The sequence below is a fragment of the Camelus bactrianus genome, chromosome 16 (genome assembly GCF_048773025.1).
Source record: "Camelus bactrianus isolate YW-2024 breed Bactrian camel chromosome 16, ASM4877302v1, whole genome shotgun sequence".
In the NCBI taxonomy this organism is placed as follows: Eukaryota; Metazoa; Chordata; class Mammalia; order Artiodactyla; family Camelidae; genus Camelus; species Camelus bactrianus.
The window spans coordinates 15759500-15775226 of NC_133554.1; the positions used below are offsets into that span (position 1 = coordinate 15759500).

At 53.4% G+C, this 15727-nt stretch overlaps 1 protein-coding gene and 1 non-coding gene across 3 annotated transcripts; both read right to left on the bottom strand.

Moving 5' to 3' along the window:
- Positions 1-93: 93 nt before the first annotated feature.
- Positions 94-13023, bottom strand: EPX (eosinophil peroxidase). Of its 2 annotated transcripts, none has more exons than XM_074342736.1 (13): positions 10734-13023; positions 10533-10626; positions 10104-10279; positions 9798-9915; positions 9575-9704; positions 8507-8713; positions 7041-7359; positions 5328-5488; positions 4721-4976; positions 4125-4295; positions 1654-1891; positions 786-998; positions 94-318 (listed from the first exon to the last, which is right to left on the bottom strand). In XM_074342736.1, the coding sequence occupies exons 1-12, from the start codon at positions 10807-10809 to the stop codon at positions 797-799; spliced, it is 2148 nt and encodes a 715-aa protein (XP_074198837.1). In that variant the 5' UTR covers positions 10810-13023; the 3' UTR covers positions 94-318; positions 786-796. The 2 variants fall into 2 exon arrangements, with proteins under 2 accessions (XP_074198837.1, XP_010949372.1); XM_010951070.2 differs by lacking the exon at positions 94-318 and adding an exon at positions 374-509 and having other exon boundaries at positions 10734-13022.
- Positions 13024-14282: 1259 nt separating this feature from the next.
- On the bottom strand, positions 14283-14387 carry LOC123615681 (U6 spliceosomal RNA). Its single transcript, XR_006723363.1, has one exon. It is a non-coding gene; the product is annotated as a U6 spliceosomal RNA (small nuclear RNA).
- Positions 14388-15727: the final 1340 nt, after the last annotated feature.

A 15727-nucleotide genomic window follows, 5' to 3' on the forward strand; every position in this document is an offset into this window, starting at 1 on the left:
CACTCCTCTTAAACATCTGGAGCAAAGCATGGGACTGAGGTCATGCCCTCCCCAGCCCAACGCAGAAACCAGCTTCTGCCCTCAGCGGTGCTTTATTGGTAGAAGCAGAGTGTGCTGCCCACCTGCAGGCTCCAGGGAAAGACCATGGGTGGAGTGGCTAGAGGCTGGGACTCTGTGGCCCCCGTCATAGGCAGGGGTCAGGGACAGGCTGGGAAATAGAAGAAAGTGGCTGGAAACCTTCCAGATGACTCTTCTTGCCAGGTCCTGAAGGCCCCTTGTTTGGTTCACAAGGCCTTGCACCTGGAGCCGATGTGCAACCTAATAGGTAAGAGGCTCCGTTAGGAGGAGGGTTCAGTGCTGCTGGGAGCCCGGCCGTCACTCCCAAAGAACCAGCTCTGAGCGATAGCCAGCAAAAGCATCAGCAGGAAACGGTGGCCCCAGGGGAGAAGGTAGCCTTGTGGTCTTCCCCAGGTTCCCCTGTCTCCAAGGCCGGAGGCTCCGATGGACTCCTGCGGAAGTGGCACAGGTGGGCAAGTAAGGAACTTGCTGGATATCCAGACATGGAGCTGCTTTTAGGGTGTTGGAGCCTTCCTGATTGCTCCCCAAAGTCCCAGCGCCCTGGAATTAACTTGTCAGCCCAGAAGCTAGTGTCCACCAGGAAAAAATCTCTAGAGACAAGGTCTGTTGTTCTGCTTAGAGGCCTGAGAGGACTCGGCCATCCTGTCCAAGGAAGGATGTGCGGGCCTGACCTAGCACAGGGCTGTCGCAGGGGGGCCTCCCCTTACCTGCAGAAGCCTCATGTGCCTCTCCAGGCTGACAGGTTCAGTCTGGGGATGGAGTTACAGTTCACAAAGCCCAGGGGGTAGGTGTTGGCCTTGAAGATGTCCCTTGGAACAGTGGTGATACCAGTATTGTCACACACAATTCGAGACAAGGAAATCTGGCGAAGGGCCTGGCGCTGGCGCTTGGTGAAAACACCCCGTTTCTGCCACCAGAACCTACAAGACGGGGGAGAGAGGTGGGTGAAGTTCGGGGGGAATGAATAGGAAGGCGCACCCGCTGTGTGCTGGGTACTTTACATACATGATTTCATTTGCCTGTCCAAAATCCCTGCAGGAGAGGTGTGATTCTCATCTTATAGAGGAAGAGTCAGGTTCAGCGGTCAAGTAAATTGCCCAGGATTAAATGCACAGTAATATACATGGCCAGGGCTGGATTTGAACCCAGGTAAATGCCAAATCCAAATAAGGAGTCGGGTCTTAAACCTCAAGCTTATTGGAGGAAAACCAGATTTAGCCTTTTCTGCTTGTTTTTGGGATCCACAAGCCTGCAACAGTGAAGCTGAGAAGTCTGTCTCCTGGGTTAAAGGTGCCTCTGCCTCAGGCAAGTGGTCTCTCTCCCTCTGACCAAGCTCTCCAGGGAGGAGCCTCCTGGTCTCAGATCTTGGAAGAGATGAACCTAAAAAGAGTACTTTCACTGTTTTTCAAAAAGTTGAAGCATAGTTGATCTACAGTGTTCTGTTAGTTTCTGGTGTACAGCTTAGTGGTTCAGATATATATATATATATAAACTTTGTTTCATTGTTGAGTCTTGGAATTCTAGTGCTTTCTGCCTGGCATCTGGGGCTGGTCCCTTTAGGGTAGGGTCACTTACCTGTCTCCGTTTCGGGCTCTTGTAAACTGGTTCTCAAAAAGACAGGCCAGAAGAGGCCCCACTCGGGCCCCTGGCAGAAGAGGCTCGGCGATGGCCCCAATCCAGATGTCAATGTTGTCAGGTGTCCCGTACAGACTCAGGAACTTCCGTGCCAGATCCCGGTTATTCAGCACCTGGCTAAGCTGCGCCAGATTCCGGGGCTGGGAGAGTCCGCAGAAGCGCCTCCACGCGTTGTACCCTGTAGGGAGAGGGGACAGAAGCCGTTTAGTCTTACCTCTGCCGGTTCCCATTAGCTTCTCTCCACGATTCCTCCCGAGAGAGCTCTGTGGTCAGGCAATATTGGGCAGAACAAAATCCCTGCTGGCAGAAGAGGCCTTGAGCTTTTCAAAGACCAAATCACTCCCCTCTAATTTTCAATGTGAGCAGACAACCATACTTTGTGTCTATCGAACGGAGGCGTATACTAACGTAAAACACTGTTGTAACCAGCACTCACAACCACGATGATATTATTATTGGGCTCATGGCATTAATTAGACACAAAGAAGACAGTACCCAGAACATGAAAGACTCTCAGATTTGTAGAATGAATGAATAAATGAATACATAAGTGAACAAAGAAATGAACAGCATAGATAAAATTTATCTGCTCAGAAGAGGACCATGTGGTCTTTTTATATAAATGAATCCATTTATATAAAAGGTCCAGAATAGGCAAATACGTAGAGATAGATGATTAGTAATTTTCAGGGGCTGGAGTGAGGATGGGAAGTGCCTGGTTTTGTTTTTTTTTTTTAACATTTTATTGTAGTATGATTCCTGTATAGTAAATTACACATATTTCAGATGTACAATTTGATGACTTTTGATAGATGTGTACACCAATGAAACCACCACCACAATCAAGATAGCTAACATTTCCATCAGGGGAGTGCCTGTTATGACCAGGTTTCTTTTGTGAGTGATGGAAATGTTCTGATATTAAATATGAGGCACAACTCTAAATACACAAAAACCACTGAATTATATACCTTATATGAGTGAATTTTATGATATGTTAATTCTCTCTCAATAAAGCTGTTAAAAATTTTTTCCCACCTACTCAGAAACTTACAAAGACCAGCCATACTGATTTGTTAGCTATCAGGATCCCACACCAAGACCAAGTCATAATATGGTGGGGACCATCAAGTTAGGAGATAGCTTCTTCATAACCTAAAGAAACAGGAGTCCAAAGTCGTCCACTGAACTACAGCTCACAAATACCATCCCCCGGCTGAACAAAGGAAAACCATATGATGTTTCACCATTACTAAGCCCCGCTGTGTGAATCTCTCTCAGGACCCTCCCACTTCTGTGAGGTACTTTGTAATCTCCATGTTACCAGTGGGTATTTGCTGAGCTTGAGCAGCTGTGACTTTTCCAAGGTCACCCCCTCTATGCAGTGGAGTTCAGATCACACTTTCCAATTCCAAATTTGGTGTTGGAATTGGGACGGGATTGGAGGAGACTGCAAGAGCTAGGATCAGGAAAATATTTCTGGGACAGCTTGGCGGGATCAAAAACTGTGCCAATTTGGCTGGCTAGCAATCTCACATCTCCAGCAGGGGGCGCCCACAGCGCTTTAGCTGTCCGGGGCACCCAGGTGTAGGGAAGGAAGGAAACTCAAGTTCTTGAGTGCGGCTATGTGCCTGCCAGCTGCTGTGTTAGGTGCAGGAGGAATTGCCCGCACTTCATTATCAATGGCCACAGAGAAGCCGAGGCAGATGGGGCCTCAGGTTGTACCGAGACAGAGAAGTAGGCGATGGGGAGGGGGAGAGACCAGCAAAGCGGGGGCCAGTCTTCCCCTAACATCGTGGATTGAACAGGGGGAAGTAAGGAGGAATTTTTAACTTGACTGGAATTTCACTACTTCTTAGTTCTGTGGCATTGGGCCAAATTACTAGATTTATTTCCTCACCTATAAAAATGGCTATAACAGCTACTTCTCAAGGTCATCGGGAGGACTAAAAGAAATCCATCAAATTTCCTAGCAAAATGCCTAATTTTTCTTCTTTCCTGGGGTAGAACAGCCAAGACAGTTTTAATTTTACTCCACCTGTTCCCTGCCTCTCAGTCTCTTTGCCTTTCTCCACTTAGAGCCAAGAGCCAGCTTCTATATCCTTGCAGCTTCCTCCTTGGAACTTGCCAGGGTACTGGGGAATGGGGTAGCTCTCCCCTGCCTTTGAAACCTACTGTTTTTTGCTACTTGGAAAGTCCTAATCTCCTTCATTCAGCTCCTGTGTCCAAGTCCTGGTCCTGTGGCGACCCTAAAGCTAGAAACCCCACAGTGGATGAAGAAGATACTGAAAAGGAGGTCCTCAGCCTCAGGCTTGTGTGCCTCTGAGCCACAGCATATCCCGGTGACAGTCCCAGTCAGAAAGGAACCCTGGTCAGGCAAAGCCTGAGAGGAGGGGAGGCAGCCCCCTCACCTGGGAGGCCGTGATCGCGGCTGCGTTGCATGTTGAGGGCCGCCAGGTCCAGCCCAATCCTTCTGACTTGCCGAAATAGCCGGTCCCGTAGCTCATCCACTAACATGGAGTCTTGACGGTTCAGCTTGGCAGGGGTGGCCATGAGGCCTCGGAGGATGGGGTCGATGCCACCTGGTGGTGGGAATGTGAGCAGCACAGATTGGACCAGCCTCTTGGAAGCCCCTGAATCCCATGATGCTAAACTAGCTCAGAGCTGGACAAGCCAGTCACTTAAATTCTATGATGTGTGTATCAGGAAGCAGTGACCCAGGTGGACAGGAAGGGAGCTGGAGCTGGCAGGGAAAGAAAGCACCCTCACTTCTTCTAGAAGGAGTGGAAGGAAGCTCCTTTCTTTCAGGACCACAGCCACCAGTCTGACATCAGTCTCCTCCTCTTTTAGAAATTCTCTAATCCTGGAGGGGATGGGGGCACATGACTAAGGGTCTTGGTGACACCTGCCCTGTTTTCACTGCCCGTGACCTGAGCAGCAGCCTGGCCTCCTTGCACTAAGCTGGGCCCCACCCCGACTCCTGGCTGCCTCTGGAAAACCCAGGCACCTTCGTGCACGATTCGCCAGCTGGCGAAGAAGGCAGAGCTGAGTGGGACCCGTGAGTTGGGCGCCGAGGCCCGGTACTGGCTGTCCAGGCGGAACATGAACGGCTGGAGCATGGTGTGGCCGAAACGGAAGGCCAGGGTGAAGACGTTGGCCACCCGGGGGTCTACATTGGAGCGGTACCCCCGGTAGGGGCCCAAGGTTCTGCTGGCCCTGGCCTGGCCCAGAACCAGAGGCAGAAAGTCCCGGTAGGTGATGATCTGGAAGAAAAGATGTCAGAAGATCATTACCTTGGTGGCCCCCACCCCACGTCCTTGCCTTGGGGCAAACCTTTTGCTTTTCGAAGCCTGCTCAGACATACCAATTCTTTATTGGCATGGTGTCAAATGTTGCCATGTTGAATTCCCATTGTCTGATGGAGATACTGAAGCCCAGAGAGGGTGGGTGACATGGTCAGGGTTACAGGTCAGATCTCAGGAACATCCCCAATCAGACCTGGCTGACTTGAGGCACATCCCTGAGGATGTATTGAGGAAGGTGGGAGTCACTCCCTCAGATGGCTTCTCTGGCCAGATTGCCTTCTAGGGGATGCTGGGACCCAGGCTCCCTACCTGGACCATGGCCCCCAAGATCTTGCGGGCCTCCTGGTACAGCTTGTCTCCACTCCACCGGGGGTTCAGGCGTCTCAGCTCAGTAGCCAGCCGGTTGTGCTCTCGCACAAAGAGGGTGTGCATGGCTGCCAGTTTGGGGGTTTCCGTTGACCGGGTATCACCTTGAAAATCCCAAGATCAGAGTGAACAGAGCTCTTCCCACAGAAATGTCTTTCTGCTAAGGCAGACAGAGCTCTGGGGACTAGAAAGAGGTGGTGGGACTTTGTGACCTGGGCCAAATTCCTGGCCTCACTGGACCTCCATCTCCTCAGCTGTGCGGTGAGGCTCCACCAATGACCACCCTCCTTCCCAACACAGCGGGCCAGAATGGGGAGGACTGTGGAGTCCTGGGTCCCGAAGTCCCTGGAACGGGTTTGGGCGAGGGGGGGAAGCACAGGGCAGCTGCTGGGCTTGGGCGGGAAAACCTTTGCCTAATGATTCTGCTCTGCAAGATGACCAGATCCGCAGCCAGTGAAGGGACACAGTGACTCAGGGGCCTTGCCTTTGGGACTGTGGGTCCCCCTGCCCCACGGGTTGCATCCTTCTGCACGGTCTGTCCCAGGGGCTAGACCTTTCCCCAGCTTTGGGCTTGGTGTCATGCTGCTCTCCCCAAGGAGCCCCAGGGAGGGAGAAAAAGGGAGGGCTGGGCAGAGCCTGTTCCTGTCAGCAGACTTCCTTCCATGGGCCGGGAAGGATAGTACGTTCCCAAAGGTGGCCTTACACACAGTCACTTGCTGGCTTTGAACTAAGCTCTTTTGCACACGGTCCTATTCAAACTACTCAGTTTCAGTAGACATCTCATGAAGGTGCACGCTGCTCTTGCTGGGAACAAAGAAACATATGATCCTTAGAAAAGGGGCTTGAGATGACTCCCTGCGAGGGAAGTGGTGGAGCAGAGTGGAAAGAGCCCAGACCTGGCCACTGCACTGACTTGATTCCCACCGTGGGCTCTGCCACCTGACCCTCTGCTCTGGAGCACATCAGTTACCGTCCCTGAGTTTCTCATCTGCAAAACGAGGGCGATAATTGTGCCCTCCTTTCAGGATTGCTGTCAGGATTAGAGATGGCACATTTAAATATCTGAAACAACCAGAAGCGAGGACCATCATTATTATGACCAGGACGGTGTGGGGGAAAACCCTCAGAAGAGTTCAAATTATGCATCCAGAAGAAGGCAGCAGGTGACAGGGTCTAGAAGCAGTGGAAGGGAAACTAAAGAGCGTAAGGGAAGTTAGCCCCAAGAAGGAAAAAAAAAAAAAAAAAAAAACAGATGAAAGTAAAAACTACTTTCAGGGAATTAAAGAGGCTATTGCTATGTGAAAGAGAGCGTTTTCTCTGAGGTCCCAGAAGCATGATGAAGAGCAGCAGATAGACAGTAGATCAAAATGAGGGGGACCTTTCCGACAGCACTGCTCCAGATGGACTTCTAGTGGGTGAGCCCATTATCACTGGAGAGAGTCAAGCTGTGATCTCTGGCCACCCTTGGGTCACTTGCAAAGGGACCCCTTCCAGCGTACTGATTCTGTGATGACAGCGCACAGATCTGCGCTGTGGTGTGCCGAACACTGAGTTCTGGAGCCGTATACCCCATCCCGTCCCACTGTGGCTTCCCAACCTGGAACCCAGGGACTGGCTGCTTCCTGGGGTGACCCCACCACCACCACCGTGTCAGACCTGCCAGGAAGCAGGGGATGCGCGCAGAGCGGTTGGTGAGGAGGCAGGGGTCATCGTGCAGGTTGTCGAAGGGCAGCAGGGCCCGCCCGTTGTCCTGGAAGCGCTGGTTGACGGCCAGCAGCCCCAGGTAGTTGGTCCGGTTGCGCAGCCGCAGGGCAAGGGAGACCTCGCTGCCGTACACCATGCTGGCGTCTACGAAGGAGGTGAGCGCGTTGATCTGGTTTCGGACTTTGTTCCTGTTTCGGGGGCAGGCGGGTGCCGAGCGGAAGAAGGGAATGCAGTCACGCTGGTTGCTGATGCGGGGGTCGTTGGGCGGGATCTGAGATGGAAGAGGAATCTGTGACACTGGGGCTCCTCACGAACAAGCTCCCTTCTCCTGGTCATCCCCCACCTGCTTCAAAACCTTGCTCAAAACTCCCTTCTTCCAGGAAGCCCTCCTTGACTCACCCAGACTCAAGGTGCTCACCAGGCCTTCTGAGCATCCTTAGCACTTTGTGTCATAGAGTCATGAAAGGTTAGAAATGCATGAGGCCTTAGAGCCTCATCTTAAGGATGGGGAAACTGAGGCTCAGAGAGGGGAAGTCACAACTTGTCAGCAGGAAAGGAGGGATGAGAACTAGTTCTCCCAGCACATGAGCCTGTGCTCCTTTCATTCCATTTAGTTCGACAGGTGTTTCCTAAGCACCGTTCTGTGCTGGGTGCTTCGGAGACTGGGAAAGTCACCAAAACTCAGGACAGGTTGCGGGAAGCTGGTGTAATTCAGTCAAAACAGACACCCACGTAGAGTAATGTAACTCTGAATTGAGGCAGCATTTGCTGTGCTTGGTCTAAGTCAAAAGCTAAAGGTGTAATAGGACGCTGGGGAAGGCTCCCCTGAGGACCTAGAGGAAGGAGCCAGCCAGGGCCCCCACACATCGCACCCCACACTAATAAGGGCGAGTGAGTGTGTGAGTGTGTGCACGGACCTCCCCTCCATCCCCAACAGAGGCTCTGCTCCCAGGAGTCCGTCTTTTCTTCCCCAGTGTTCCACACTATCATTGCCTCTCAGCGTGCATGGTGCTCACGGCCAGATCCCAGGAACTGGCAAGAACTGCAGGACCTCGGATCTCCCCAGGAGGGAGAGAAGGGCAAGAGCTAAGAGACTCTAAAGGCTTCAAAAAAAAGGCAGCAGCCCAGAGGCTTCCCCTGCTGGAAGCAGACCCATGGGTCAAGGCCAGTCTCAACTGCTTCCCTTCTGTGAAGCCTGCACTGAACCTCCTGGCAGGTTGCACCACCCCCACCCCTCAAACACACACAGAACCAGGAGTCTTCTTGTCTCTGTGTGATATCCCAGCATCACAGGCAGTTTCTTAATGCTCCAGATTCCCAGTCCCAGCTCTTAAACTTAAACTTAAACCTTAAGCCTATAACACCATCACCTGGGGGTGGAGGCCACACCAGGGGCCCGGGAGATTAGGGGAGGGTACCTTGATGGGGAAGCAGGGAGGCAGCTGGGCACAGGTCCTCTCACAGTCAACGCCTGCAGTGAAGGCCACCCTGGCTGGGGACTCGGGGGCGAAGTCCAAGTCGTGGTCGATGAACTGGCCCCACTGCATGAACATGAGGGACCGGCCCCGGTCGGAGGTCAGCCTCTCGCTGGGGAAGCGCACGATCTGGTTGGAGACTGCCCGGACCTGGTGGGGAGGTAAGTCAGTGTGGGGCGTAGGCTCCTGACCCCTTGGGGTGTCAGAGCCAACCCAGGACTCGGGATGGCAGGTCACCCCTGCTGGAGTTAGCGTATTTTTGCGTCCTCTCCAGCCCTCCTCTCCCCTTTCCTGCTCAGCCCCACCTCCTGTGTTGCTGTCATTCCTACAAGAATGATCTCTGGCCTGGCTCCTGACGATTCCAGGAGTAAAAGGAGGGGGAGGGGCCAGGTTGGCTGGCTCAGACCCCACCTGCTCCCCCCGAGAGGCAGATAGATCAAACTGATAGAACAAGTTATAGACTCGTGGATAATTAGATGGTAGAATTGATCGACAGATGCAAGGACTGGTTGCTAGGTGATGGATAATAAATATGGAGAGAATTGGATAGATGGAAAGATCAATGGAAGAAAAAATAGTAAATAGATGTTGATAGATGGGTTGATGATAGATTGTTCTATTACCATATGAATAGAAAATGGATAAACTGTTAAATGTGAAACAGTTTAGGTCCATAGCTAGAGCTACATTAAGGTGCATTGTTCTTTAGTTTAGCAAGGTACTTTGATGCTAATTTTTCCGGAAAAAAACGATACTGTAATGGCTGGCGTTACTTTATCACATCTTATATGGATGTTTATACCAAGGACTTTATTGAATAGTCACAACAGCAATAGGAAGTAGGTTTTACTGCCATTTTACAGCTGAGGAAACTGAGACATAGCTGGAGTCACCCAGCCCGCCAGCCATAGAGCCCGGATGGGAGACCTGGCAGGCTGACTGTGGGCTGTGCTTTGACTCCCTGCGTTTAGAAGAGATGGGGCATCCTCTAGACCCTCAGCCCTGACTCACAAGAGGGAGGAGGAAGCCGTTGCGCCTCTTGCCGGGGGTCCAGCCGAAGGGGAGCGACACCCCGTCCTCATACTGGGCTGGCAGCCAGCGAGCCAGGGCCTGGTTGGCGGCCCCCAGCAAGGGTCTCCTCCTGCGAGACGGTGGGTGGGCCGGGGTCAGCAGGGCTGGGAAGGAGGGGAGGGAGCGGGGCAACCCCAGGCCAGGTGCCGCCCCAGGCACCCACCTGTTGTTGCATCTCCCGGTGATGGTGCGGTACTTGTCGCTGCACTGCTCAGCCTCATCCCGGACGGCGCAGCCACTGGCCTGGGACAGCAGCCGCAGCTGGGGTGCCGTTAGCACGTCTGGAGGTGGGGGGGCAGCGGGCAGGGTTCTGGCTCCTTCTTGAGCTAGTCTGTTCTGTACCTCCCACCCCTTTCTCCTCTCCCCTCCCAATGCCCCAAGGCCACGTGCCCTGCACCCCAGTCTGTCTCCCTTCCACTCCCAGGCTGGGGCAGGCCTGGGGCGAGGAGCTCAATGGGGTGCACAGTACCAGTGACATTGAAGGATCTGGACTCCTGGAGTTGCAGCTTCTCCTCCAGCAGCCCCAAGGCCACGTGCATATAATCAGCAGCCCTCACAGCTGTCCTGGTGGCCGCTACTGGCTGTTTGAAGTAGGACAGAAGGTCCATGGGGCTGGCCAAGCCACTGCGAAGGCGCTGCTTGATGCTGCCCAGAAGAGGAGGAGTGAGGGCCAGGAGAAGAAGCAGACCCACCCAGCAGGGCCCCCACCGTGGGCAGTGGGCAGTCAGCACAGGGGAAATAGACAGAAGGCTGGACGGAAGGGAGGCTCTGCACTGACACGGCACTGCCCCAAGGTGCCCAGGGCCAGCTGATGGGTGAGAAGCCCTTGGCTGGAGTCCACCCCCCATCAGTGACCCTCCCAGGCCCACGCAGGCCCCAGACCCAAGCCCAGGCCCACCTCCTCTCAGTCTGATTGTAGGCAGAATCCACCAGCAACTTGGCCTTTGTTATGCAGCTCTGAAGGACTGAGGTGTCCACCGCCCCAGAGAAGGCTGTTCAGGGGGAAGGGGACTCAGGCTCCAGGGCAGCCACAGGTCCCTCAGACCCAAGTCCTCCCCGCTCCATTGCCCCTCTCCTTGGCCGTCCGAGGGGCTACTACCTGGGGCTGTGCCCTCACAGGGCTGGGCCAGGATGAGTGTGGCTAGGACCCCCGCCAGGGCCGGGAGCAGCTTCATCTCTGCAATGAGACCCCAGCCGCAGTGGGGTAAGCGATCACCAGGTGGGGGTCCCCTGCTTCCTTCCCGTGGCCTCTGAGCTGACCTCTCACTTCCTCCTGCTCTTCTCTGGAAGGAGCTGGGAAGGGACTTTTATAGCCTGTTCTGAGGGAGGGAGAGGAGCCCTGGGCGTCAGAAGCCCAGCCTCTTGAGGTGGGGCTCTGGGACTTCCCTCTCATTTTCGGGGGAGTCATGGGACTGAAACACATACCCCCTCCACCAGCGTGGGGATGTTCTTCCCCCTCACCTGCTCACTCCTCTTTGCTGTCAGGTTCACTGATGTATTTGTCCCAGGGCCCAGAGCAGCACCTGGAACACAGAGGGTCATTCAATGAATCTTAGCTGGATGACTGAGGAGTCATGTGAGCCTCTGAAGACTGTGCCTGATCCTGCCTAGTTGTATATGGTCTTGGGCAAGTCACTTCCCCTCTCCGGGCCTCAGTTTTCACATCCCTAAAATGGGGCTTGGACTAGATGATTGGCAAGGCTCCTCTCCTCCCCAACAGGGCAGAAGCTGGGGCTGCCTTCTTGTTGTACCTCCCATACCCCCAGAATAAGGCCTGGGACTCAGCAGGTGCTCAAAAAATTGGTTAAGGGAATGAATGATGTAGGATCAATGATTGATTGGGTCTCTCTCCCTTTCTCTCTGTCCTCTTGGCTCTCTCCAAGATGCAGGTGAAGGGGAGGTGATGGCAGAGGGAGGGCCTGGCAGTGAAAATCAAGGGGGTACCTCATAGGCCATTTGGGGGGTACAGTGAGATGTCACGGGGGAGCACCCAGCAGAGTGGTGGCAGCAGGCCTCCATCCAAGCCGAGGGCCTGTCTCGGGCTTCATGCTTCTCCGTGTGATTCTTCAATGCGTGTCAGTAGCACAACGCGAGTGGTGGGTGTAAATTCTCATGTGCTCTGGGCTTGGTCACCAGTAGCTCCCTTGGTCAGCAGGGGAGGCTACGGCAGTGGGCTCAGCCCACCTGGGCTTGGACTTGGCTCTGCCCCTGCCTGCACTGCCTTGGCTCATCTCTGTTTCCACATCTGAAGGGTAGCATGCCCCAAGCCGGTCCTCCCCCCGGGGCCCAGGCCTTCACACCCCTGGCCTTTCCTCCTGGTCTCCTCCCCTGGGTGAGCCCTGCTCATCCTTTGCCCCAACCCCATCCTGCTGTGCTTGGAGGGCCCTCACTCATGTCTCCGCACTCAGCCCCAGAGTCGCCCCGCTGCGCCCTGTGGTCCTCACCCCTTCTTCAGGTGGACATGTCCATCCCTTCCCCAATGCAGACCCCGTACTTGCTGAGTGTCTTTGTCTCCCACCCTCTGTCCCCCATGCCCGACCAAACCCAGTCCCAACGCCCTCCGCAGCCTCCTCCCACACCTGCGCCACTGTCCGGCGGTTGCTCTTGTAACAGCCCCTTCAGCAATCCCTTTCACAAGCTCCAGCTGAGGGCCTGCCGATCTTATCTCCCTATCTCCAGCAGGGGCCCCTCTCCTGTGCCCGGATGGGGATGGACAGTCACCGCGCAGTAGCCGAAAGCCCACTGAGTTCCTTGCTGCTGACCCCCTGCATGGCCTGGGGAGATCACACCACTCCCTGGATCTGTTTCCAGGCCAGTGAGATGGGGACAGTGGCCTCATGAGGAGAGAGGTTGTAACAGTTGTAGGGCACTCCTCAAATGTGCTGGCCTCCCCTGCCCTCAGGAAGCCAGACGCCCCCAAAGGTTGGACGGTGGGGTAAGCCAGGGTGGGGTGTATGTAACCCAGGTCACTCTCCTTCCAGGGTCCCCCAAGAGAGGACTTAGACTGAGCCCTGCTCTCCCCCCAGTTCTTTGGCAGTAGTGAGGTGTGCCAGGGTTTTGCCACAGCTGTGGGACAATCTCGAGATAGAACCTGGGCTCTAGACCCAGCCCTGCAAAGTTGACTGATCTCTTAAGGAAGCGGGGGTTGGTTCATTGACTGCTCAAGGTGGTGATGAGAGGAAAGCAGAAAGGAAGTGGCCGCCATGGGGCCCTGCACAACCAGTCTATGGAGGGCAGGTTCCCAGGGCTGCAGGGCTGGGCGGGCAGGCAAGGATCAGGCAAGGGAGAAGCTGGGTCTGCCGCCTGGCTCTCCTGCCTGCCCGCGGGACCCTGCCCCTACACCCCAACCACCTCGACCCTCCACAGACAACGTATCCTCCCCCTTGTCTGCTCCAAGGCCTCCGCTGATGATGCAAGAAGGCTCCCTCGGGAGCCACAGCACTCAGCACCCAGGAGCTTGTTGAGAGCAATCTAGAGGGGTGACTGAGAGCTGGCCTGGGTCCCAGTCCCAGTGCCGTCATCCGTCTGGGCAAGCTTCTCAACCTTGGAGCCTGCTTCCTCACCATTGAATGGAGGTCCTTGCTCTGTTTACTTCACAGAGCATTTATGGGAGTAAATGTGAAACGCTACCAGGGCCTGGCACACAGCAGGCACTGGACGGTGTTCGTGTGACAAGCTTTGATTGTTGCTTCTTTTACTGAGCTGACTCCAGCAATCACCATCAGGTTGATGGTCAGCTTTGCAGAGCATCCAGCCTTGGGTGCCTGGGAGGAAGGAGGGCAGGAAGATAGGGGGAGGCCTCCAGGGTCAGGGTTGTTTAGACCCTGGTCTCCGAGCGCTGTCAAGGTGGAGTGGGCATGCCTTCGCCTGTGCCGAGGCTGTCGGAAACTGAGTGGGGCGACAGTGATGGAGAGAGAAGCCCTCTTGGGACCCTCCAGTTTGGGCACCTGCCCCATCTCTGGCTGTGACCATCACTGGGGGACAGGACTGGATACATGTGGCCCTCACTGGGTGAGGTGAGCAGTTGACAGCTGCTTTTTCTCTGTACTCAGGGTCAACCACACCCAGAGACCAGAAGAGGGGTGCGGGCAAGGGCTTTTCCATCACACCCACTGAGACCTCGCTGGAGAGACTGTCCTAAGCTTTGCCCAGCAGTGACCTGGAGTGTCTGATATGGGAGTAGATTCGTTTCCGATACCTGATCCTCTACAGAACAAAATTATTTCCAGGAATACTCATTAAATGATACAAGTAATAATAATGGCTAGGAAGGAAATGCGCGGAAGTTCTCTTTTATTAAATTTGGACTCAATCATGCCAGTAAAGAAATAAAAATAAAATACTACAACATAAAAAGGAAAAGAGTAGTGGAGTAGTGGATTAATCCTTTTTAACTACATGAATGTGTTTTAAATAAAAGGAAAAAACTACATATTGGTGAGTTTTAATATAATATCATTACAGTTTCTGTTTTCTTGATTCTTTTTCTTTGTTTGATTTTGTTATTACTTTTTTTTTTGGTAGGGGGAGATCATTAGATTTACTTACTTATTTATTCTTAGAGGAGGTACTGGGGATTGAACCCAGGACCTCATGCGTGCTAAGCATGTGCTCTACCACTGAGCTATACCCTCCCCTGTTTGCTTGTTTTTAATGGGAACACTTCATGAATTTGCGTGTCATCTTTGACCATGGGCAATGCTAATCTTCTCTGTATTGCTCCCAATTTTGTAAGCAAGCATTTGATTCATTTTTTTTTTAGTGTTAAAATAAACAAACATTTTGAAAGAATAAATCTGTGTTAAAGATATTCGAATTCACTAAAATATTTATGTAGTAATTAAATTTTGCACTTTAAAAATAGTGCATTTCACCATTTGCACTGTTTCACTGTTTTAAACCTTGAACACAAAGTATAATTCCAGGGGGGCTGGGGTGTAGCTCAGTGGTGGAGCACCTCTGGGTCCTTGTACATGTTCCCTTTGCCTGACTAACTTTACTCATCTTCACAACCCAGCTGAGACCTCACTTCCTCCAGGAAGCCTTCCTTCATTCCTTTCCGGTTCACCTCTCAACGTGATTTGTGTTCTGTCCACAGAGCACCCTGTGCTGACACTTCTCTCCGCACACACTGGGCTGTGCTGAAGGCATGCTGTCACTCAGTCCACCTCCTGGACTGGCCACAGAGCCCTTTGGGGGCCCCAGGCCCGATCTTGTTTGCAGCTGTGGACCCAGCACTGTGGGCCTGGCCGGTGCTCGGGAACGTTTGTGGAACATGAATGAACCGTGCCGTGTTCTGGCTTAACTCCCTGAATCCACACACCATCTTTCACCCTGGACAGGAGGACGTGTCTTTCCCCCCACCACATGAGATTTCCTCTTCTTTCTCCAGGTGACAATTTGGAGCTCCCAGGGTCTTGACCCCGAAAGTCCACACAGGTGAAGCGGGGCACGGATTGGGAGCCCCCATGATGGTGACCTGGAGCCTTCGTGTGGGCACTAGGTGGGACCCGTGACTATCCTGGTGCCAGGCCGAGGGCGGGAGCCGGAGCTGCGAGTGATACAGGCAAAAGAATGTGGGGTGAGAGGATGGCCATGTCCCAGGTCTCAGTTGAGTCCCTGGGACGTACCCCACCAAGTGTGGGTCCTTAGCTTCATGCAGGAAAGATTTCAAGAGCGAGCCACAGTTGAGTGCAAGTGGATTTATTCTGGGGAGAGGGTAGAGCTCAGTGGCAGAGCACATGCCTAGCATGCACTGGGTCCTGGGTTCAATTCCCATTCCCTCCATTAAGAAAATAAGTAAATAAATCTAATTACCTCCCCCTCCAAGATTAAAAATAAATTAAAAAATTTAAAAAGAAAGTAGATTTATTCTGAGAGATGCATAATCCACAGACAGAGTGCAGGCCATGTCGGAAGGTGAGGGAGCCAGAGGCAGCGATGTACGCTGTTGCTAGATTTTATGGGCTCAGTGACTTCATTTGCTAACAAGTGGATTATTCCAACTACTTTGGGGAAGGGGGTGGGATTCCCAGGAATTGGGCCACTGCCCACCCTTTGACCTTTTATGGTCAGCCTTAAAACTGTCCTGGC